The 26,573-nt window shown below is 40.3% G+C and overlaps 1 protein-coding gene across 3 annotated transcripts in view; it reads right to left on the reverse strand.

Moving 5' to 3' along the window:
• Nucleotides 1–26,573, reverse strand: part of SLC2A9 (solute carrier family 2 member 9) — a 106,069-nt gene that overhangs the window by 69,346 nt on the left and 10,150 nt on the right. For all 3 annotated transcript variants that reach the window (XM_074147207.1, XM_074147206.1, XM_074147205.1), the window contains exons 3-5: nt 23,629–23,789; nt 17,790–17,914; nt 16,296–16,441 (exon numbers count right to left, since the gene is read on the reverse strand). In XM_074147207.1, the coding sequence (XP_074003308.1) occupies nt 16,296–16,441; nt 17,790–17,914; nt 23,629–23,789 (432 nt within the window). The remainder of the gene's footprint in view (nt 1–16,295; nt 16,442–17,789; nt 17,915–23,628; nt 23,790–26,573) is intronic.

Below are 26,573 nucleotides of genomic sequence, written 5' to 3' on the forward strand. Positions count from 1 at the left end.
TAACATTCTAACAACCTATGGAGACTTACTTGGAATAAGCTTTCACCCCTTTTAAAGTCTCCCAGAGTGCATGTTTTTTCACATTTCTCTCAAATAACTCTTCTGAAAGTGTTATTTTGAAAAAGCTATGAACGAGACTAAAGTTCTTAACTTACCCTTTGCAATAAATAACAGTATAATAAATGACAGTATAATATAAAGCCCTCTATTTTCACTACATAAGACACTGAGCTTCCTTTATTTCCTCTATGAAAGATTTCTGGTTTACTTTTTATTACGCTAACTTCAAGTAAATGTTAACCTTAAAATAAAACAATCATAAATATGCTCCCCACTTGCTGTAGTCGGCATGAGTTGATCTGAAAGTCACTGAAGTCAACAGAAACTTCTCCATCCATTTCAAAAGGTTTTGGATGATGACTATTCAACGCTATAGAACATGCTTTCTACTTGCTTTTTTCTTAATTTACATTATTCATGTTAAAATTCTTCATCCCACTACGGAAAAGAAATAGGAGAACTAAAATGAGTTTAAAAGATCTATAGATTTGTTAGCCTGAAAGTATAAAATACAAATTGCGGAATGTCAAGCTGAATTAAGATCCTATAAAGAGAATTAAAAGAAGTAGGGAAAGAGGGGTTCCCTAACCTTTTTAAGAAGGAATAGGACAAGATACAAACTGGGACAATGCTCAAAAGCGATATTAAGGTAAAGGCAGAAGACAGTGTAAGCATGACTTAGAAGACACATTAACACTTTACGTCAGTTGTCATCAGTAAGGAGAAGCACATAGGCACTACTGAGAGAAATGAAAACAATCGCGTCCCATTTTATCTCAGGAAAAACTTAAAAGAGCGTTAAATATTTTAATTACAGGGGACCTGACTCATCACCTGCTCAGAATCGGTACAAATAACATGTCAAGATGGTAAGATTTTAATTTTCAACTGTCACATTATGGATATTTGCTTAGGCTAGAGCACGAAAAACCCCACTTTGATCTATTTACAAAAGACAGTTAAATAGTAGAGCGAGTTTGACAACTACAGACTCATTCAAAGGTTGGTATAATAAAGTGCAAAGCTGCAGAAATAGGGGGGGAGAAGGGGGAAGGAAATGGATAAAGCACGACATGGATTTATCAACTGCAAATTAGACGCGATTAAATTATACCAAAATACAGTAAAGCAAATGTAACTATGCCAGAGATTCATCAGCTGAAGCGCAGAAAATGGAACTTACTGTAATAACTAAAAAGTGGAAAAGAAACCGGCATGGGGGAAATGTCAACAGGTACTGCTGAAAGCTGAACTACTGGTCCATATGAAGTTCAATGACCTATTTAAGCACTGTTTATAGAATCATAGAATCATTCAGGTTGGAAGAGACCCTTGGGATCATCGAGTCCAACCATCTACCCTACTCTACAAAGTTCTCCCCTACACCATATCCCCCAATACCACATCTAAACGGCTCTTAAACACATCCAGGGATGGTGACTCAACCACCTCCCTGGGCAGCCTATTCCAATGCCCGACCACTCTTTCTGTGAAAAATTCTTTCCTAATGTTCAGTCTAAACCTACCCTGTTGGAGCTTGAAGCCATTCCCTCTCATTCTGTCATTAATTACCTGTGTGAAGAGACCAGCACCAACCTCTCTACAGTGTCCTTTCAAGTAGTTGTAGAGTGATGAGGTCTCCCCTCAGCCTCCTCTTCCTCATACTAAACAGTCCCAGCTCCTTCAACTGCTCTTCCTAAGATTTGTTCTCCAGGCCCTTCACCAGCTTTGTTGCCCTCCTCTGCACTTGCTCCAGCACCTCGATATCTCTCTTGTATTGAGGTGCCCAAAACTGGACACAATACTCCAGGTGTGGCCTCACCAGTGCTGAGTACAGGGGCACAATCACCTCCCTAAGAAGAACACAAGACGAAGAAAGGCTGCGATATTCTAAATATGCGATAAGCATTCGCAGCTAAATGGCAAGTGGAAAGGACTGGCTAGTGCAGCTGAGGTTCTAGCCTGGTGACTAGTGTGTTCGCTCCCTATGTTCAGCGAGCACCGACCTAAGCCATCCGTTTCTCCTGCCTGTAGCAAAGGGAGCCAAAACTCACCTGATTTCTCACACCTGCTCTCAACCCTCTTCTCTTCTCCAAATGGCAAACACCCACAAAGAAAAAGAAAGCTCTCCTCCTCAGTGGACACAAACCTCTGGAGCACATCTGTGCTTCTGCACTTGTGTCTTGGGGGGAAAGAGATCATTCCCCCGTGTTTCGTAATGTGCCAGAAAAATATACAACATCTCCATTTTCCCTAATTCGGAAGATTTTGATGAAATTTGAAGACACTTTCAACACAGAAAAGGCTAAGAATATGCACACATATATAAAAATCTTAAAAGGGCAAACTGAATCGTTGACAAGGTCATACAACAGAGGCAGGAAGAGGAGCTGTACTGCCCTGTATGTAGGCACTCATTTTTGGAAAGAGCTAGTGAGGCCAATTAAGCATACCAGTACAAGATGTATGACAGGATAAAAAAGACTGAGTAGGGAGATACATGAACTGCCACAGGCTCTACTCTCTCTCTTTCTCTAATTTTATTTATTGGCTTATTTTAAAAGCATAATCTGGACGTGCATCCCACTCCCCATTCCCAACTAAGAATCAACCACTACAGCACAGTCAATCTCCTTGTTCGCTCTCTGCCCCACGGTTGGTTTTCTCTGCTGTGGAGACCCCCACCTCCATCCCAGCATCCCTGACTCCAGCTGCCTCAGGGCACGCTTCCAGCGTCCCTGCCTCCTGTCCATTCTAGAGCCACAGGGAAATCACTGCACCCCAAACACAAGCCCCAGACCCCTTCTCCTAGGCAGCAGCCTGCACAGGGGGTAGCACAGGGCACTGCCCAGAGGACTCCAGCTCGGCTCTGCATCCCAATATAACAGCCACGCTAACTCCCAGTGTTGCTATTAAGGGCTCATTTAGCTTTACTGCTTGGAACTTGCAGGAGATCGCATCAAAATAAATATTCACTGTGCCTTTTTCTCTTTCAGTGCACAGGATGAACTGTGATCTCTCAGTCAGCAGGTTTATTTACCAGTCACTATTCCAAACTCCTTTAAATATAAATTCCGGAATAAATTCCTTGGGGGTGATGGGGTTATGATGGGTTTCCTAGAGCGCTGAACACTTTACAAACAGCAATGATATTTTGTGTAATACCTCTCTCATGTAAAATGACATATTTTATCCATTTTATACATGGGGAGCAAAGAAACAAAAGCCTCTTGCATCCAATGCAAGATGCTCAAAATATCCAGGAACTAGTGATTTGACGGTCTGTTATGTTTCATGTTCCTGTAAGAAGCAGGAACATATTTAAAAAATTTAGTTTGGCAAAATATAATCACATACACACAGACAAAGAGAGTTACATACAGTATAATTTCTAAATGCCCTGAAGCATCTTGCCTCGCCTCCCGCTGCAGCCCAAGAAGGATGCAGGTCTCTGGGGTTTTGTGTGTCACATCTGCCAGTCTCACAGGGACATCTGACAATTCCGTGATTCCATGATCTAAGGTACCCGAGGGCATCAAAATGATACTATATGCTTATGTTCAGGCAATTGATTCTTATCCTCTTTAGTAGCGACTCAGCACAGAGACTTCATATCAGAACTATTTTGTTTGCCACACACACAACAAAAAAGTCCCATCCCAGCTCAGAACAGACCAAGCAGACTTACTTGGGTGTGCAAATCTGAGAAGACTGCACAAGCCCATCATTTCTCCATTCATCTGTTACTGTGCCACATAAAAAAAACTCCTACAGGTAACGGACAACCTCACTGGCCCGGGGCCAAGGACTGAAAAAGCACTGAGATGGAACTGATTTCTTAGCATTAGAACTGTCTTTTCTTCCTTGAGTCAAGGGTATGGCACAGCGGTGATGACCATGAGGGAGCTGAGAAACAAGTACTACTTCTGTATCTCAGGCTTCAGATCAACTACTCACCTAAGGAGCAGGACAACTACCTTCCTCTTACCTCCTCGTGCCACCCCAAACACGGCTTTATGACCTCCTCTGGTTGCAGAGGGCACCAACCCACCCCCTACACCCCCGGTCTAACAGTCACATCCCTGCTGGATACAACTTTCTCTTTGCATGACCATTCCTGTAACCCACTTCTGTCAAAATATGTTTTAATACCAGAGTTACGAATTACCTTCTCGCTTAAAACAGAGGTAACCCAGATAGCATGCGTATTTCACCTCTGTTCTGCACCCACCCAGGTATTTATTTTTATATGTCACTACTACAGATACAGCTCTGACAACAAGATGACTCAAATCTCAATGTCTTCCCAGGCATTAAACACTACAGAAAGTTACCAGACTTCAGGCTGTACAATCCTCATCTAAAATTCACAGAAGTCAGAAGGAGATTTTTGCTTTGAGTAAACCACCTTTGAGTCAGGACTTAAAACAGCCCTGAAAGTGGTTGGTGTCCAAATCCATGACCTTCTGTTGATTAAACTGCATGTTAGATCAGATTGTACATACTGAGATGGAGAATTAAAGTGTCTGTTCCAAGTTCTCAAGATGCTTTTTTGTCCAGCTTTTTACTGGAGTAACAACTATCTTTTTACTGAACACTTAAATGGCAGGATTTGCCTTCATTGCTTATTCATTTCTGAGAAAATTTCAGAAAAATTTCTGAGATCAGCAATGGGAAATGGCGAGCTTTCAAATGGGATTATTATCAGCAGCCAGCATGTATACTTGAGCTTCTTTAGAAAGAAATATTAGAGGTGTGTTGGAGCTACGCAAGATTTCCGACAAAACCTCCTTTCAGCTATGCATACAGACTCAGGTTAACTTCCATGAATAATAAAATATATTTTTATAAATATATACATATAAATATTAAAGTAAAATAATTGGAGAGGATAAGATTCAGTTCTTCCAACACGAGCATACGGTATCATTTCGATGCCCTAGGTACCTCAGACGTCCCTGTGGGACTGGCAGATGCGACACACAACTCCAGAGACCTGCGTCCTCCTGAAGCTGCAGGAGGAGGTGAAGCAAAATGCTTCAGGGCATCTAGAAATTACACTAGATGCAATTACTTTTTTGCGTAATTATATTTTGCCAAACTGAAGTTCTAAAATTTAGAGACTAAGGAATAACAAGGTTAAGAAAAAAATAAAATAAAAAATCCCAATGCACATTTGTGGTTTTAAAACCAATGAAACAGTTGAATATTTAATCTTGACACTATTTTAATGGCAACAGATCTGGTTTAGATTTTGAAAAAAAGAAAAAAAGCCCTAAAAAAAATAAATTTAACATTTACTTTAAGTTAAAAAAAATCCCTCAAAATGCTAATCAAGAATATGCCTCCTGATTTTTCTTTTTACCAGTGGTTTCAAAAGCAAACTAAGAAACACAAGTCTAGAAAATACACGCTACTACTCAATACAATGACTGCTTGCTACCCTATGATGCTTGACCAATTTACCACAGCATTAATATCCAATTTGTAAAGGACAAATTTACATATTAGGACATGAATTTGCAGTAATGGGTGATTTTACAAAGGACAATGGAAATTAAAACTGAAATGTTAATCATCCAGAACCTTCAAAAAGGTTTAAATGGTGGTTATCTCCCCAGCGTGTGAAGCACAGTGGGAAGGAAGTCACAGCTCAAATCACTTTAGATTTATTGCTTAATAACAGATTTGTAAATATTATCAGATACTCAAGCACTAAGTAGACAGGCAAATCTAAACTGCTTACTTGCTCATAAAGTTCTGAAGCAGAGTCCAGTTAACACAAGATAAGATGAGGTTCATAGACAGATACGGCCTGTTATTAGGTCAACTACAATAAGTGAAAAAGTCCACCTTTTTAAGTCTGACAAGGAAGCAAAAATCAAACCTTAAAGAAATAGCTAATATAAACAAATGTTCAAAGTTCAACTTCCATGGTGTTTTCAAGTCTTTCTTTACTTCAGACCTGTTGAAGAACACCTTTCCATGAAAGCTTGTCTACTGCTTTTCCAACTGACCTAATTAAACAGAGTACTGCTACACAGGAATCTTATCTTCTCAAGAGTTAGGTGGGCACTCTTTCAACTGTCTATGAGAAAGTAGTCCTCGCTGGGGATAAACTTTCATCCAAACATTAGATGCTCTGCCGTTAAGTCTGCTGTTCAGCAATGAGTATAAATAAATAAATATATGTATCTCCATAGTTCTCTATCGTCTATAATCACGTTTCCACATGCAGATGAATCCTCTCCTGCAGGATGTTCTCCTTCCCAAATGCAGAAGTGTAACATTTGAATATTATGTATGGCCAATCAGCCACGTGTTGTTCTTAAAACTTCAGGAATTGAAGGCTCACAGCACAACTCTAATGGACTGAAACTCATTTGCAAATATGAAGACTCACATCTGTTTTCCCATGCATTACTTAATGAGTTCTGTACAGAAAAGGGATGAATAAATACCTTTGTGTCTGCCTGGGAAAACCAATAAAACATTGATTTATAATCTCCAGTAAATACATAATCTCAGCTGGTCCACAATAGATATAAACAGAATACCTCATTTAATGTCTCCATTACAAATACATCAACACCCACCACATCCCACCACCAGGGCTGGTTTAACAGAGCAGACCTTCTCTTCCCATGGGTACTATTGACCCATGAACATGCAACAACCCAAAGGGTCATGGCAGCGTTTCTGTACCCTTGTCACCACCACCAAGGCCCTGTACCTCCAGCCTGGTGGCTGCACAGCAGCTTCCCTTGGCCACGTCAACTATGGAGTGAGGTCACCTCCAAGCCCCTGATCAGCAGCTCACAGCTTGTAATTAAGTGCAAGTGCCTTGATAGATGACATGGAAATTGCTTCAGCAATAAGAAACTCTGTGCCTTACATGTTACTGTGAAAAGAAGAAGGAAATTTCCCATGGCTAGATAAAATAGGAATTTTAATATAGGATTACCACCTTCAAAATCACTACCTCAAGCAATTCTTAATTGGCATGTCTAGTACTAGTGTGCAGGAAGCACAGGCAGATTTCCATCCAGATATACATAATCAATCCAGGCTCAGAAAGGCATACAAACACCTGCTGAAATCCATGATTATCTGAATAAGCGCTGAAATGTTTTCTTGTTCTGTTTTTATTTCTCTATTTTTTCTTTCCTCAAGACTGTATTTAGAAGGTCCTTTCTTTGTAAGGGTGTTTTTCTGAGCTATTCTTGGCAGATACCATCCCCTTATGGATTTGAGTAGCCATTTACAAGCACCAACCTGTCTCCTGTATCCTTAACCGAAGATTTAAAACACTTTTCTGGGAAGACTCTAGCTTTAATTCAGAGTTTTGCATTTTACTACAAGAATATAAAGAAGCTTTGCTTCTGTGCTCTTAAGACCTTACTAAGAACTAGCAATTTATATACTGTAATAGGCTCCACAAAGCAGCATGTTTCTAAGGATATAAACTGTCCCACTGAAATTAACAGGACTACTCACATATTTGGGCATAAGGTTTAGTTAAAGTCTTTGAGCTCAGGTTTAAGAGCCTTAGAAAATCACTCTTCAAGGGTTCAACACGAATACACTGAGATCTCTGCATTGTAAATTGTTATATACAATTCTGTGTACGTTTAGTATTTCACAGAATCACAGAATGGTTGAGGTTGGAAAGGATGTCTGGAGGTCATCTGGTCCACCCTTTCTCCTCAAGCTGGGTCACCTAGAGCTGGCTGCCCAGGACTATGTCCAGATGGCTTTTGAATATCTCCAAGGATGGAGACTCCATGACCTGTCTGTGGAACCTGTGCCAGTGCACAGCCACCCTCACTGTAAAAAAAAAAAAAAAAAGCGTTTCCTGATATTCAGAGGGAACCTCCTGTGTTTCAGTCTGTGTCTATTGTCTATTGCCTCTGGTCCTGTCTCTGGGCACCACACAAAAGAGCCTGGCACTACCTTCTATGCACCCTCCCTTCAGGTATTGATACACATTGATAAGATCCTCCTGAGCCAAGCCTTCTCCAGGCTGGACAGTCCCAGCTCTTTCAGCCTTTCCTCAGTCCTCCAGTCTCTTCATTATCTTAGTGGTCCCTCTCTGGACTCTCTCCAGTCTGTCCATGTCCCCTTTGTACTGGGGAGCCCAGAACTGGACTCAGCACTCCAAGTGGGGCCTCACCAGTGCTGAGTAGAGGGGAATAATCATCTCCCTGCTGGCAGCAGTCCTTCTAATGCAGTCCGGGAACCCATGCAACTTCTTTGCCACGAGGACACGTTGCTGGCTCACACTCAACTTGGTGTCCACCAAGACCTCAAGTCCTTTTCTGTCAAGCTGCTTTCCAGCTGGGTGGCTCTCAGCATATACTGGTGCCTGGGGTTGTTCCTCCCTTAGTACGGGACTTCGGACTTCTCCTTGTTGAACTTCATGAAGTTCCTGTCAGCTCATTTCTCCAGGCTGTCGAGGTCCCTCTGGATGGCAGTATGACCCTCTGGCATATCAGCTACATCTCCTAGATTGGCATCCTCTGAAAACTCACTGAGGGTGCACTCTGCACCATTGTCCAGGTCATTAGTGCAGATACTGAACAGGATTGGACCCCGTACTGACCGCTGAGGTACACTGCTAGTTACTGGCCTCCAACCAGACTTTGCTTCACTTTGTTTTATTTCTAGAATATAACTAGGCAGAAATAAGATGTTACATTTTTTCTGTTCTACATAGCCAGACATTTGAAATTATCTCAAACAGGACTCTTTGGGAATTTGAGTGATTCTGGGAAATGCTAAACTAGTGGATGCTTTTGTCCTACTCTAATGAAAGCTACAAACACCTTTTTATATTCTGTAAACAGCATGCATCCATGAGGCATAAGCTTGTTTCATTTCCAAGATACTTCATGCAGTTATTGTCACAAGAGCTCTCGGTTCTACATTCTGAAATAAATTCTCACTCATATCTTGAAAGATAAATATCTTTAACTGTAGATACTATCATGGCTCAAGGGGAAGATAAACATATACAACAAAAGAGCTCACAGAAAAATATGAGGAAACTGGTTGATTCGTACCTTTGTGTTATCATGCTAAAGTGTAAGATTCATTTCAAGAGCATCTCCAACAGACCATTTTGTCATTGGTGTCCATCTGCAGGCTGCAGGTCCCCAGAGTAATTCTGAATTGCTTTCTTTTCTCATCTATAATTTACTGACAGTTTTTAAGGAATCCTTGAATCTAAGTCAAGAGTCTTAGGAAGAAGGATCAGTTGAAAAAAAGAAAAACAAGGGAAAAAACAGACTAAAAATAAAGCTTTGACAAGTAAAACCAAAGCTTAGTTTTCAGAACAGCCTTCAGTTGCATAGGCTGTACAACTACCTCTTCCATCACTGTCTATTTTAGTGCAAGTGAAGGAGTACTTTTAAAAGACCTCGGTAAAGCAAAATGAAAAATTCCTATATAAACTTTCCTAAATACACAACTATCAATCACTTCAAACATACCATTTTTAAGAGGCCTTGTAAAGAAAATTAGAGTTTAACACGGCACCTACAGAAGTTCTTAGTTTGAGTTTAAAAAATTTTTTTAAAAAATTACAACTATTCCTTAGCAAGGTCCACTTGCTTAAAGAAGAACTAACTTGAAAGGGATTCATCACAAAGATCTTTCCTTAGTAGATATATAGTACAGCGTCTATGAAGTTCATTAGTCCTTTCCCAAATTTAGCTCATTTTGCTGTAGAAACTGGTATTTATATCAATAACATAATTTTTTCACTAAAACAATCAGTTGTGGGGTGAGGACAGTTTGGCCAGTATCACCAGGTGTCAAAGACTTATTTCCAGCTAACTCCTTTTTTAAAAACAGGTAATCTCCAGCCAGATATGCATTAAAGCTGCTCAAATTCCTCAAAAAAAGCGGCATGTAAAACTGTAATTCATGTTGTTTCAATGACAAAGACAACATCCAATTAATAAAGTTAATAACCGCAACCACTTACACAGCAGTTTTGCAACATGGCAAATTCCAAATGTGCTTAAAAAAAGATTGAGGAAAATCTAGACAAAGACAGCATGTCATTTAAAAGCAAATTCTGAGTCTTCACAGAATCACAGAATATTTTTGGTTGGATGGGACCTTTGACATCATCGAGGCCAACTAACAAAAAAAAAAAAAACAACAACAACCAAAAAAACCCACCACACCAAAACCAAACCAAAACAAAAAACCCCAAATCCCAGGACACCAAACACCAAAACCAAACCAAAACAAACACCCACAACCACACCCCACCCCACCCACAAACAGACATAAACCAACGGTCTCGGCCACTAGAGCATGCCCTGAAGTGCCACGTCTCAAATACCTCCAGGGATGGCGACTCCACCACCTCCCTGGGCAGGCTGTTCCAGTGCCTGACCACTCTCTCAGTAAAGTAATTCTTCCTAATATCTAATCTAAACCTCCCCTGCCCCAACTTCAGACCATTTCCTTTGGTCCTGTCATTATTCCCTTGGGAGAAGAGGCCAACACCCACCTCTCTACAACCTCCTTTCAGGTAGTTGTAGAGGGCAATGAGGTCCCCCCTCAGCCTCCTCTTCTCCAAACTAAATATGCCCAGTTCCCTCAGCCTCTCCTCATATGACTTTTTCTCTAGACCCCTCACCAGCTTGGTGGCTCTCCTCTGGACACGCTCCAGCACTTCAATGTCCTTCCTGTAGCGAGGGGCCCAGAACTGAACACAGCACTCAAGGTGAGGCCTCACCAGGGCCAAGTACAGAGGCACCATCACATCCCTACTCCTGCTGGCCACGCTATTCCTGATACAGGCCAGGATGCTGTTGGCCTTCTTGGCCACCTGGGCACACTGCTGGCTCATGTTAAGCCGGCTGTCCACCAATACCCCCAGGTTCTTTTCTGCTGGACTCTTTCCAACCACTCTTTCCCAAGCCTGTAGCGTTGCCTGGGGTTGTTGTGACCGAAATGCAGGACCCAGCACTTGGTCTTATTAAACCTCATCTCATTGGCCTTGGCCCATTGATCCAACCTGTCCAGGTCCCTCTGTAGAGCCTGCCGACCCTCAAGCAGATCAACACTCCCACCTAGTTTGGTGTCATCTGCAAACTTACTGAGGGTGCACTCAATCCCCTTATCCAGATCATCAATAAAGATGTTAAACAAGACTGGCCCCAAAACTGAGCCCTGAGGGGCACCACTGGTGACCGGCCACAAACTGGATTTCACCCCATTAATTACAACTCTCTGGGCACAGCCATCCTGCCAGTTTTTTACCCAGTGAAGAGCACACTTGTCTATGCCACGATTCGCCAGCTTCTCCAGGAGAGCGCTGTGGGGGATGGTGTCAAAGGCCTTACCAAAGTCCAGGTAGATAACGTCCACAGCCTTCCCCGCATCAAGAAGGCGGGTCACATGGTCATAGAAAGAGATCAAGTTGGTTAAGCAGGACTCCCTTTCATAAACCCATGCCGGCTCTCTGGTTGTACTTTGCGTTGCTTTAAGTATTTACCCAGCATGAGGTTATGCTCTCCTATGAGGACAGACTGAGAGTTGGGGCTGTTCAGCCTGGAGAAAAGAAGGGTCCAGGGAGACCTTATAGCCCCTTCCAGTACCTAAAGGGGGCCTACAGGAGAGATGGGGAGGGACTCTTTTACCAGGGAGCGTAGTGATAGGACAAGGGGTAACGGTTTTAAACTGAAAGACAGGAGATTTAGATTAGATATTAAGAAGAAATTCTTTACTGTCAGGGTGCTGAGACACTGGAACAGGTTGCCCAGAGAAGTTGTGGATGCCCCATCCCTGGAAGTGTTCAAGACCAGGCTGGATGGGGCTTTGAGCAACCTGGTCTAGTGGGAGGTGTCCCTGCCTGCGGCAGGGGCATTGGAACTCCATGATCTTTAAGGTCCCTTCCAACTCTAACCATCCTATGATTCCATAAGAGCTGTCGAGCCTTAACCCAGCCTTTTCTCCTCAAGAAGCCACTTCCCATCTCTGATCATTGCTGCTCCCTCCTGTACCTTACATTGCTCATTTAGACTGTTTTTAAGGCAGGATGACCAAAACTACCTGCAACATTCAAGAGGTGGACAAGTCAGAACTTTTGCAGTTTTTCCTGTTGGCTCTACTTTTTTTTTTTTTTCCTGGAAAAACCTACAGTAGCAATAGGAATTATTCACAAAGTGTTGCCCTAGTAAGTCTTAGGATGCAAGCAAAGCAAAATTTTTAGGACAACATACTATCCACTATGAAACAGGGCAATACAGTTAAGACAAGCTTGTGGTTGCACGACCTAGAAACACTTGAAGTACATAAAATGGGGTTCCTGAAGTAAACAAAATCTATTTTTCCTTTGGCCTACCTATGGCAAACAGCTGTTCTGGTCAGAGAAGCAGCCAGAGCCAGCCAGCCACTGGGGACAATGCCAAAGAAACAACTACAGCTCGGCAAAACCATATATACCACGTACCAGAAAGGGGGCTCAAAGCAGAAGTCTGAGGAAAACATGGCAACAGGCAACAACTCCAGTTTTATTTGTCCTGAATACATATACAGACCGTGAAATATTTTTTTCTCCCCTTTCTCATATCTGTACACAAGAGGAAAGAGATACTGAGGCTCAATGTATTAAAAAAAATTATGAATATAGTAATTCCAGCAGATGTATTCATAAACTAAAAGCTCTATCATTTAAGGAAAGACTAAAGCCCACCTTCATGAAACAAGCTGAAACAATAGAAGAGACAGCCTGGTGGTCTACAACACTTAAAAGATGTGTTTTAAACCCTAGGAAAACCTTTGGAACATAACATGCAGGAGGAACTAGATGAGTTAGTTACAGAGAGAGATACCTAAGGATACACAGAATCTGTAAGAATCAGGCCAGACAATATTCCCCCAAGACAGTAAGTGTAAATTTGAACTTTCAAAACCAAAGTTGACAATGCACTGGCTTTTGCTTTGCAGGGAGCAATCTGTCAGAAAAATGGGCTGGGTGATTAAATTGCAGAATCACAGAAACAGAGAGAATGGAAACACCTGAAGGGCAGTGTTTGAAGAAGTGACAGCTCTGAAACAGTTCCTCCTTATCTTAATATCTGGTTTTTCCTTCAGTCAGATACGTGGAAGGCTGCACATGCTATACAACCAAAAATGCCCCTAATTAAATAATCTTGTAGCCAGTAGCAACAATTCAGTGCCCACATTACAGCAGATAACATGACTATACACCTGTGGGCCAGCACCAAGTTGTCATCTACAGTAGCCATGGCTTCCTGAAGAATTAAAGGCTCTGGTTTACAGTAGACTAAAACAAGAGTCTAGCACATGAAAACAGGCACACCATCCTCAGCAGTCGGGGTGGTGGAGAGAAGCAGGTCACCAGCAGATATAGTCGTTGTGCTTTGGAGCCTGATCACAGCCGGCTTTACCATCATATAATTTCCCAAACCTCAACAGAGACGTAGCAGATGTGGTTTCCCCACAGGTTATGACCTACCAGAATCAGAACCTTGAATAAAAAGCATTGCCAGGATATGTTGGATGGGAGGGAATTAAGACAAGGAAAAGAAAATAAGAATATCAAACCACAGCAGCAGAGGACCAGTGTCATGACAGCAGCTTTTCTGTTTTGGAATAATCACTCTTGGTATAAAGGAACACCTTCCTCAGACAATACTCTAAAGTTAGTACCCCTGGAGACAAATAGAATAAAAGCCTATATATTCAGAATTCAAAAGAATGTCTGTATTTAAGTATTACAATCATTATTACATATTTTTTTTTCCATCTGCTTTTTTATACTATAATTTAAAAATTGGATGTAGTAGTGTTTGGCAAGGTCATGTCAATATGGTATGACACAGAAAAAAAAAGTAAATGCGGTTCTAGGATATTTCAGCCAAAATATTTCCAGGAGAACCAGGAAGTAAGGAAGTGTTTCGTACAATTCTATTTTTAAACATACCATTTCATCTGGGTTATCTGTATAATCTTGTTCTCCTGGGTTCAAATTTAAAACCAGAATTGGTACAGAGAAAGGCTCCTAGGATGAGAAGGAGATTAAAGAGCTTGTTTTACTAGAGGACATGAAGTCTAACCCAAAACACAAAGATCACAAGTGATGGGAGGAAAAGAAAGGAAACACGCTTTGGGGAGAGCGAGGAAGACAAATATATTAAGGGATAGATAACAGTTGAACAAAATGATAATGAGAATATGCTCACAGAAGTGGCACGAAAGGTATCAGAAGGAAATTAGAAGATTCTGAACCATCAGCCTTTCCAGTAGGAAGCTTGGGAAGGCTGAAGGAATGGGAAACAGCCCACCAGCCCACAGTAACATGGCCAAAGCCAAACATTGCCCCCCAGTGCCGAACCTGGGGCTGTCTGCATGTCTCCTGCTTCTCCTGGGCTCGTCTTCATAAATAAAAGATTGCTAAAAAAATCACTTTGGGGCTGCTTAACCCACTTGACAGAAAAATCAGTAAGGGCTTTCTGAATTGCTTCAAGTCATACTCAGTGCTTTGGAGCTATTTTTATCACACTTCTACATTTAAAGGAACACTGTTGCATTCAGTAACAGAGGAAGTTATCAATTAGGTTGTTAATAAATGCTTGTAAGGCTATGGCCCACAGCCTACATAAACGCTTTCCTTTCCTGTGAAAAGACTTCTACAGAACCACTGAAGGCAACAATCTCATATAATCCAGATAAATGCATCAAGCTCCGATTTAAAAGTTAAATTTTCTGCTCAAGCTACTTCAGGCGGGAGACTGTTCCAAACATCACTCTGCTGAATTTCAGCATACAATTACTCACAGAGCATTTATAAAAAGTTATTCTTGTAGCAATATTGTCCTTGAGATTAAGCTACTCCACTCCCTCTGCAGTTCTTCTTTCTTGTGTTAACACGGTGCATTTAGTTCCTCCCCCCGTATTCTCTTGGCCACGAAAGCAATGTAGCTGTCACCTCCTCTTACAAGACAGGACCATGGCCATGCCTGCAGCCCTCCCCATGTCCATTCCTGTTCCAAATAGCCCTTCCAGCAAGATGCCCAACTCGGTCTCTGTTCCTCCTTTCTTCAAAACCATCACTGCTTAGATACTATGGTTAATAACCTCTTGGGTATTTGCTCAAGTTACATGTAATAGATACATGACAGAGCTCGGGAGAAAATTGTTATGAAACCATGAGAGAAGACATGTATGTGTAACTAGTATTATTTACAAACAATTTTGATAGAAACAAGCAACCAACCACAGAGCAGCAAAAAACCACTCCTGTGAGGTTTTACACCGCCATCATTAAAAAACTGGACTTTCACAGAATCACAGAATCACAGAATAGTCAGTTGAATCAAACAATTTGCCGAACAGGATAAGTGAGCCTAAGGATAAAGGGAGAGTACAGGAGAGCTGGCCAGACAAAAATAAAAGTGTCAGGGAGGGTGATATTGTGTATTCACAAAGGGGTTGAATTTGGATGGACACGGGAGGACAAGCTCTCCTCACTTTTCGACTGTTTACTACTTTTGCTGGCTGTCAGAAGGGATTCTTCATTCAGGTTTCATTGCGAGAGGATGGATGCAGACACTTCCTCCACACCGCCTTAAAGATTCATCTCCAGGTGAAAAGTATTACCAAGTGCCAGCCTGAATAAGCCTTGCAGAGTAATAATGACATCCAGTGGCCACCAAGTTAATCTCAGCCTTCAGCAGCAAGATAACCTCTTATATCAGCACAGATAATCTTTTTCCGTAAAGGTATAAATAACTCTGTTCTTTCACCTCCAAGTCTAAAAGCCGGATTGCATTACAAGAAGCTTAATAAATACCAGGCAAGAGTCTTCCTATTCAGATTCTTGTACAAATTCTAATCAAGTTCTATCTGACTTTGAAAAATTATAAACGAAATACAGAAAAACTCTTAAGAACTTTATACTCAAAGAAACTGGAAATCAGCAAAAATAAATAGGCTTCAAGGAAGGGAGGGGTGGGAAAACCTGCATATGCACATATACAGGCTGCTCAAGCTGTTAAAGCTGCTTGCCACGTCTACCAAACTCAGTCACACATACACACCTTTATAAGACATGGAAGAAATAGTGCTTTGAAATAAAACAAAAAAATGATTCTGTTTTCTGCTTTTGTAAGGAACTCAGTCAAAATATGGAAAAATAACACTTTAAGCATTCTGTGTTCTTTCACAGAGAACATCTGTTAAATACTTACTTGCCCAAATATTTCTGGCAGCCCCAAAACTTGACCAGTGAAAACACCAATACAGATGAAAATCGCTGTGACCTGACCCAAAGAACCACGGATTTCCTTAGGAGATATTTCACTCAAATACATAGGAAGGGCACTCAGAGAAATGCCTACAAAGCAAGGAAAAAACACATCAAATCGCCTTTTCATTATGCCAGGTACGAAACAAACATCTACTGAAAGGAGTCTGAATGCTAATATGCTCACAAAAATGGCATAAAAACATGCAAAGAACAGAATGATATTTATCCCCAGATATATGAATTATCTTCTCTGCATGTTTAATTACTCTTGGACCATTTAATAACCATGGGATTGATTGTCTGTTACAGACCTACAGTGATGCGCGTCGGCTGCTATTTGATGAGAAGCACCAAAGGCTACTCAGACATGAGAATCACCAGGAGAACCGATTTTATGTTTTAAATTTGTTCATTCCAAAGCAAGGAAAATCATGTTAGTGCTGGTGCAGGTAAGGAAAAAAGAACCAATGTGTCAGGCAGAGAGAGCAGACACTGTCAAATGAAATACTTTTACTGTAAAGGGTATTAGCAGATGTTCCTCTCAATATTGGCTTACAGCTGCGTCCTATGAACTCTTAATAGCTGGCATAATATAAGGCTGAGAATGCTTCTTAAAGCCAGGAAAAAACAGATGCATGACCCTGGCTAGTACAATGACAATATTTAGAAGTCAGAAGTTCGGTCATTTGGTAGTAATCCGAGACAAAAATTGGCAGTCAGCACCAAAATTACCCACGAACTTCACATTGCAAGCGACGGACACAGCATCCACTTTTAAACAACTGTAGTTTGTGCTTACTAACACCACAGACAAAGCTTGCCAGGAAGGGAGCTTAGCAATGCAAAAGCGAAAGCATGTTCCCTTGTCAGGTAATTACACTGAGAAGGTAAAACCATCGTGATTCATCAAATCTGTCTCCACTTTAGGTAAATATTTCTCACCATCTACCCATCTGTGAAGTTGCTGAGAACCTCACTGCTAGCTGCAGGACTATTCTGGTACAGCAAAACCTCTGTGATTTACTTTTAAACCAAGAAGACCGTGTTGCTAGGAGCAAATGATGATGTACCAAACCTTCCACTTAATCCTACTGGTAGTAGCATGGGATTCAACAACTTCTAAACACAAAGCAGTTTACATAAACAGACTACACCCTCCTAGCCAAAGGATTTTCATGGCATGAAGACAGATACGCTCTACCAGGGCTGAAGGAGGAAAGGGGGAGGAACAGGTTGGACAGCAGCATCCATTCCAGTGTCTTCTCCAAACATCAGATCCTCCAACCCTTAGTGTACTGTTTTGCCCCAGTGAAATCAGTCTGGCTAGTCCCTGAAATGCCTCTTTAATGTAAAGAAAGATCTAAATGGGGTAAAGGAGAAAGATTATGCATGGCACAAGCATTTCAGATATGAACAGCGTGATAAAAAAATTTACCTGCATCAACTCCCATTATAATGCGTCCCAGTATGAGCATTTCAAATGACCCCGCCAACAAGGAGAGGGACATCAACAACGCAGCTGCTACTGCAAACACATTATTGAGCAGCAACGTACATTTCCTAAAAGAAAAAGATATTTTATGTAAGTACCAGCATTGTAACAGCTAAATCCAGTCATATTCAAAGCACACTAGGCTAATATTCTTAAATCTCCATAAATAAAAACAAAAACAAGCGTTTGCCTAACAAACACTGCCTCTTACATATTGTGTAGAGTTTCAAAATACAACATTATACCCAAATGGATACAGTTTCAAACCTATGCCACAGCTTCAAAATAGAACATATTATAGTTAACTAAAGAGTGATACTTCAAAGGCACAGCAATTAGCCATCCTACACATCCTAAGAACCCAAGTGCCATGCCCGAGACACTGTATATGAATATAAACAAGCATACTCTGGGTGAATGTACGCATGTAGGAACCAGAGAATACACTTCAAATAGCAATAAGCTGATATAACTATAGGCACTTTTATGCTACATATAGTTTTTGCCATGTTGAGAACTTCCCAACACTGACATATTTATGTCATTATAATTCATCCTTAAACCCATGATATTAAAAAAATACATTGAGGAAAATTACTTACTACTTGTATAGTGAGAAAAAATACTGGAGCTCATAGAAGAGATAAAAATCAACCTCCTTCCAAAAAATTCTTGAAATTAACCAAAATATTGATATACATCTTTTTTCCCCCCAACTTTTAAATTATTTCGTTCAAAGCAGTCAAATAAAATGTGAAAAAAATACTTATTTCAAAGAAAAGAAATGTAATGGCAAATTATTACTTTGTTGAAAAAGTACAAAGAAAATAATGAAAAAATATTTTCAAAATTTCAAAACATCTTAATTTCTCATTCACACTACACCAACAGCTGTATTTCTCACAGTTGTCATCTTACAGAACTTTCTGCTCAAGTTTGAGGGACTCATTAATTCAACAATGACTCGTAACCCTCATAACTTCTGCAGAAGGAAATACTTTACAGAAGTAATGACATGTAGGATTTCATGGGCTTTTGACAGTCAGATTCAGACACTGACATCCAAGGTCTCATTTCCCCAAACACATGGAAGAAGAGGGGTTAAAGATATAAGACCAACAGCTCTGCTGCAATGATTCTCTATTGAAAGATGAAGCAGAAAATCCACCCAGAACTCAGAGAATAGCTGCTACCTTATACACATCTCTCCACAAATACAGATTTAAGTGGCTTTTTGCGAAATTACAGCCTGCAGGTGAATGGCTGGAGGAGTCATTATCATCATGTTCAGCCTTGTGAGCGACTGAAAAGTTTCTTACAATTCCCAAGCAGAATCACAGCCAGAGCTGGGATATCTGCTGGAGATGTGGTGGAGGGCTTTCTACAGCACATCACAATGAGATAGCCGCTTTGCATCGCTTATGATCTAACACAAGACAAAACACCATAATTTTCACAATTACATAGCAAGAGAATGATCGCACCCTATGTTTTCCACCTGTGAGTCACCTCACTCAGTTATAAGTGGCGAAGCAACGGAGCTTTGTCTTTAGCAGTCACATAATTAAGCACAGTCTTGTTTTGGCCCTAGAGGTACATCTTAACACTGAAGCCTCCACTCCCACTCACAACAACATATGAAGGAACCAACTGATTTGTAAACAAATTTACCTGGAGATAAACACCACTGATGATGTAAATTATGAGGATTCTATTAACTTTGATGGTAAATGGCACAGGCTGAAAATATACCAATTTTATTAAAAACCTGAAGTGGCATTAATTTTTTAAGTATTCTCAATGGATTTTCAATCTCTATATATTGTGATTTCCATGCAAACAAAGAGCAATGACCAGGAAGGCTGCCTACCCTTTCCTTTTCCAAAGCAGGTAACAAACTGACCCAGCAGTCCTCATTCTTCTTGAGTTCAACACAAAAGAATCAACTGGCAATCTCCCACCCATTGAACCAGTCATCCAACTTGTTACAACAGATCAATACCATTTTGATAGCGAGTATTTTTAAATACTTATCCAGCTTTCTAGTATTTTTTGAACATTGTTTGAAGATCAAACAGTAAGATATAGCTCATTAAAAGTATATGTTTATACAACATAGCTGTCAAGTGTGATGACTTCACCATTTGAAACAGATTTTTCAAATGGATATAATTTGTTAGGGCTAAAGTGATATAAATAATGCCAGAAATGGAAACAAAATGTTCATTCAGGACAAAAAAACGCTATACATTCATCTCATGTTTTACTTTCTTTTTCTTTAATTTAAATAAAACCTACAAAATATGTATCTTTCTAGAAAAAGTTGGCCCACGACCCCTTATTCTATGCAGCAAAGAACAGAGAAGCATAGCCTAACTCACCAAGATAAAAATAAAAGTTTTCTTTGCCGAACTGAAAAAAAAAAACCCAACAATAAAGTAATACACTGTTTACAGTGTTACTATATAAAGCACGTAAATTTTTAGTAATGAAAAAAACTGTGCTGGGTGGTTGTACCAAGGTTTTGGAAGGGAAGGGGCGGCAGGGGTGGCTTCTATGAGAAGATGGAACAAGGGAGTTACAAGGTCAGTGGAGGAGAAGGTGCTCCGGGACTGATGAGATACATCCCCAGAGGGACTGTGGCCCATGGAGGGCCAACCATCAACCTAACACTGACAAAACCACCACTAAACCATGTCCCTCAGCACCACGTCTACCTGTTTTAAATACCTCCAGGGACGGTGATTCCACCACTTACCTGGGCAGCCTGTTCCAGTGATTGACAACTCTTTCGGTGAAGAATTTTTCCCTAACATCTAATCTAAACTTCCCCTGGCACAACTTGAGGCCATTTCCTCTTGTCCTGTTGACCCGCCGCCAACTCTCTACAACCTCCTCTGTAGTGATGGTAGAGAGTGATGAGGTCTCCCTTCAGCCTCCTTTTCTCCAGACTAAACAACCCATTCCCTCAGGAATGTACCTTCCAATCCTGTACTCAATCTGAAGTAGTCCTGAGAGAAGATCCATTTGCTCAGTAGAAATCAGTTTCTACAAGCATCACAGCTGACACAGTTTACCCATCAGCTAGACACAAATAGAGCTAAAATTTAAGAATTTTTTCTGCCTTTTTCATTTTTAGGTATTTTGGATATTGAAAACACTTGAGAATCTCTTCCCTAGAATTGTCCTTGGCTTTTTGCAAAATCATATATGATTAATCTCTTCTGATTTCAAGGTTGTCATTTGCTCTCGTGATATTGGACAGTTCCAGAGGCCAGAACATAATTCTAGCAACTATGTGCCCTCCACAGCTGCAATAACTTTAATTTGGGATTTGAATTAATAATCTTTTTGTTTAGAACTCAAAACTAGGAATATGATAGAATTAAAGTTTCATCAAAAACGTATTGTCTCAAAATTAGACTCTAATAAGAAAGACTCTAGAAGCTCCACTTGGGAGCAAATATACCTTATACAGAAAGTATAGTAAGGAAACCAGGTGTTTAAATAACAAGCTGTGTGTTCTTTAAACTAGGTGTTTAAATAATAGCAGTAACAGATTGAATACTGGATCACCATTTCAACTGCAGCAGATGACTTCAGAGTAACAAAGTGGTAGGGTTACTAAAATAATCCAGATTAATTCCCTTAATCACTTCATACTGAAAATGGTTCGCTGTGCTTGAGGGAAGGCCTTGTCCCCCTCCTGCAAATGCCTCCGTAGCAGTGGCCTAAGCAATCCACCGAGCAGATCACTCTGGGTGTTCAGGATACACAACAGCAGTTGCTCTTCAGTAGAAGAGAATATATATGAAGTGTCAAAGCCACATTTGAATGTGGGACTTACACTTATGTGGATCAAAGCTCTCTGAAAACATTAGTCTACATCTCTCTTGAAGTAAGTAGGGCCTAGGCATCTGGTAATTTGAAAATTATGTTATTAACCTTACGGCAATATGATTCAAGAGTGCTCTTTTTAAAGTCATCCATTATTTCTGACTAATGCTTTTGATCCCCCTTAGTTCATTATTTTGTGTCAGTATAATGGAGCTCCGCTTCATCATACATACAACCCTCCAACCTACACTTGAACAATTTAACAGTGGAGTATTTTATTGTTCTGTCAACACTTCGTAATGTGCTCCTCAATTACCGTACCGATATGTCAGTCTGGTTTCCTGGACCAGACGAACACACCGCAGCATGAACAGCAAACTCAAGAACCACACTTGAATGAGCAGCCTTTATCCAGTGTCCCTGAGAGATGCAACACCTTCCCATCTCTAATCAAGTACTCGTACACCGTATCTATGAGAGAGCTGTTTTCACGGTTTAACTGGGATAAACACAATAAACAGGGGCAGAATATGCAAGATGTAAAGCCCTGGAAATATCCTTTGCTCCCACCAAAGTGACTGAGATCAGACAGCACTTTAACGAACCCACACACAAAGCTGTGCTACTCTTCACCAAAAATTCAAGCCTTCTATGAACCCATTTTTTACTTCACTTTTTAATAAAGTAAAGAAGACTCGGTAACAAGTCTGGAAATTAATCAGTCGGGCATAGTTTCATATATTTAAGAAGTGTGTAAAACCCAAACTGACAATTTGACAGAAGATTGCAAACCTAAAAAAAAAAAACGAAATGTGACTGAAATATATCTAAGAATTTAAAATCAAATGGTGAAGTGAAAGGACAGAACAAAGTAAAGAAGAATGGATAACGATTTACAGAGCAGGGAATAAATACTGACTTGCTGTAAGCATGAAATGGAAGAACCTGAAAACATACTCTTTGAGGTGAAAAATGGGGTGTGGAAGAGTTGAAATAATGACAGACAGGTCTAGGAGAGTACAATCTACAGTGAGGGAAATAATCAAAATGTAGGATAGAAAAGTAAGAACAGTGGTGGTGAATGCTTATATTTCAGCCTCCATGATGACCTTCTCCAGTGATTTAACTGAGTAAAAATTATCAAATTATACAGAATTTACAATTAAGGAAAACTCAAATGAGCAGTTAAGATAAATGCTATAACAGCTTTTTTTTTCCCATGCCCTTCTAAATATAGGTAAATTACAAATTACTTTTAAAATTCTCTTTGGAAGACTGTATGAAACAAAAATCTGACAGAAATATCTAATTAGTACCTGCAGCAAAAATGCAAACATACACCAGCACAAACATTCCTAAAGTACTCGTATTCCCTATGGTCAAGACTTGGTCAAATACTGCATTGCGTAGAGCAGGAAAGACATTCCTAAGCTTGGGGAAGACGAAACACAAACTTCACCCTAGTTTAGTTCTTCAAACTGTATTTTAAGTTGACATAAGGAAGAAAAAAAAAAAGAGCAAATTTTTATTACCACATGACAACATATGTTGAGAAGCAAATGAGACATGTTGATAGCTTTATTTGTGTACAGTAAGACACTCAGCAGACTCGTGAAACAAGAATCTGCCAATCCTTTGTGAAATTTTCCCTATTTTATGGTATTTTCCTTTTGTACTCTTGACAATTTGACCTCCTTGACACCCCAACACAATGCCCGTTCAGAGCAAATTGCTTCTGTGATTCAAATGATGCAGAGTAAGGCCAGACAGAAAGATACTGACTTTACTCTTGGAAATTCAAAACTCTTATAAATGAGCTTTCATAATTTGAAGATGTTTAAATTTGCATTCTGGTGAAGAGGGTTTTTAAAAAAAATAAAAATAAAACCTTCTAGAGAGACTAAGTGAGAAAATGCTTTAGAAAAATGTTTTCCAATACACTTACCGTCCGAAGAACTTCACAATTGGGGTAACAATGATGGCACCCACAAGGCCACCAATGGCAAAAATAGAAACAGTTATGGACCAGAGGAGAGTCAGTGTGCTTTCATCCACTGAGAAGCCGTATCTTCTTTCCCAAGTTTCATTGTAAAACTTCTTGATGTACTAAAAGAAAATACATAATAACAACAACACGTTAACAAAAAATAATAACACTTTAAGAACACAACTGAGAGAAACGGAATTTAAAAAAGCCCAGCAGCTTGCTTGCAGGAATCACCCTCGCTCTTCTATCTCCCTCCTCCAAAATTGCAGCTTCACTTCTAGATGCAATTGCACCACAAACTGAACCAGTCAAAGCACACACACATTTAACTACATGCCAGTCATAAACAAGGTAGGTAAAAAATAACAGGTAGACATGAATGTAGAAGGGGCTTAGGAAAGAGAAACTCCTATAAAGCAAGAATGTTACCATTTAGGTTGTCAGTACAACATTAATAACAGCTTGTTTTAGCCTTACTGGTACTCATATATAAACATTTCAGCCCAAACTAGGGCTAAGGGCTCAGACACAGAATCACAGAAGGGTTGACATTGGGAGGAGCTCTGGAAGCCACCTTGTCCAACCTCCCTGCTCAAGCAGGGTCACCACCTACAGTTGCTGGCCCAGGACCATGTCTGGAGGGTGTAGAGTATCTCCAAGGAGGGAGACTCCACAAACCCACACCACCCAGGTGAGGCATCACATCCCAGCGTAACAGGTTTTGGACAAGCCAAGGAAAACTGCACTGCCTGGCATTTGCCATGACTTTTAAAAAAAAGGACACGCACAAATTCTTAAATGCTAATGACTGTTGGTCAATGATCATTAATCAGAGTCTTACATTAGGAGCAAATAGTTTTACTGCTCTTTTGTGGATCTGTAGTGCCAAGAACTTGGAAAGAGGGGGAGCAAAGGAGGGAGCTGGTAGAGGCAAAAATATCTTGAAGAAGTTGGTGAATTGGCAGAAATGCAAAGGTAATGAAGAGGAAGCAAGTTGCAACCAAACCCTGCCAGATGGCAACATGACTGATACCAAGAGAAGAGCTGGTCTTGTCTTAAAGGACACAGCATCCAAAGTCATAGGTTGATAGGTTTGGGTATGTGTGTGCAAGTTCATATGTAACTTAGCAAGTTCCCTGGAAATTTTTTAAAGACGCTTTAAAAGTTATAGAAGTAGGAATCCTTTTGGCAAAACCCTACACTGTACTCACCATGAAACAACATTTATAATTTTGATTTTGTATTTCAGTCCCTGAATGCAGATCTCAGAATTGCTCAAAATTAACTACCTCTCACTAGTCTATTTTTTCCAAAGGGCCAGTATTGTAAAAGTAAGTGATTCTACAAATTCTTTAGCATAACACTAGCAGAAAAAGACAGAGTGAATTGGAAACAATTAGCATGCATGGACTGAGGGAAGAAGGGAGGCTATGTCCATTTTTGCATTGTATTTATGACACTGACACATCTGGCAGCCATACAAAATCAAGGACCTACTAAGCCAAGCAATGAAAGATAACATCTTACTCCCAACGCATTTACAGCCAAGACAAATAAGAGCTGACAGCTGTTGGTTTCATACTGATGGGGGTAAAAGAAGCCCACAGTATCAGTCAAAAAGAGCTAGTTGTCTGACACCGTTAAAATTAAGAACCCCAAACCACTTTTATATGTATGTTATAGCCTCTCCCCTTCAAATTTACATAAGCTGCTTTTTGAACGCAGTTCAGGTTGCTAAACAAGGTAAGCAATTTCTTTTCAGTAATGAAAGATGTATCAAACAAAATCAGACACCTAAGACTCTGATATGAAACTATCTGCCAGACAAGCTGGTTCTCCTAAGAAATGAAAACCTGAGACCTATCTTCTAACTCTTCAGCTATCCTGAGACCTATGCTTTTCTCCAATGGCAGCTTAATTTCCCTAACACCCTTCCATAAGGGCCCTTCCAGGGTATCTTTTGAAACTCCAAGTGCCTCTTGAATCTCTGGAGAACTCTAACAAGATGCCTGAGTCACGGTTCTCCTTTGCAAAAGCTATGCCAGATATTACCCAAATGCTCACTTTTCTACTACAGTTTCTGCTAGTTTATCAGGTACAAATAACTAATTCTTAGCATGTATGTTCCAAGTATTCCCCCTAAAAACTACTTTTTTCTTAAAGTCACATTAAGCCTCTCAGTGTTACTGTTACTGAGGCTATTTTAAAAGAATCTGAACTGTGATCTGAAGCCTATATTTTGAGTTCTTTTTTTCCATCTTGAACAAATGTTAAGGTATTTTGGCAACCTGACCCAAAATTATCACTGATTTTATTCCATATCTGTATTGACTTTTCCGCTTCTCCAATACAGAAGGTTCCAGCATGGGACTTCCTCAGACTTCTCCAATTCAAAACATTAATTCAGGTTCCTTGTTCTGTCTTTGTATTCTCTTTTTCACCTTCATCTGTCAGCCTTATATCCCTAAGCCCTCTGTCTGGACACTTTTTGTGCCTGCTGAAAGCACTCAAACTCCAGGACTAGCTCACTTTTTTAGCCTTCAATGTGCCAGAATTTATACTCTTTTTCTGCTTTCCTCACATAAACACAACTGCAGGTTTTTGAAGGATGCCTTCAAACAACTTCCCTTCCCTGACGTTTTATTACATCAAAGTTTCTTCATCTTTCTAAAAGGTAAAGATGTCATAGTATGACACTTTCACATAGTCTCTCTATTGCTTGCAGGGATATTGCCTATTTACTTTCCTTTTAGTCAAGCTTCCTCATTTTTATGCTGTTCCCATTTTGAAATCAAGCAAAACTCTGATGCTGTCATGGTGTCTGATGGTCTGGTGAGGACAGTGAACAGGCGGTCACTACCACAGAAGGATACAGCACACTCGTGTAATGCTCTCACTCGTCC

Source organism: Numenius arquata, chromosome 5 (genome assembly GCF_964106895.1).
Source record: "Numenius arquata chromosome 5, bNumArq3.hap1.1, whole genome shotgun sequence".
Taxonomy (NCBI): Eukaryota; Metazoa; Chordata; class Aves; order Charadriiformes; family Scolopacidae; genus Numenius; species Numenius arquata.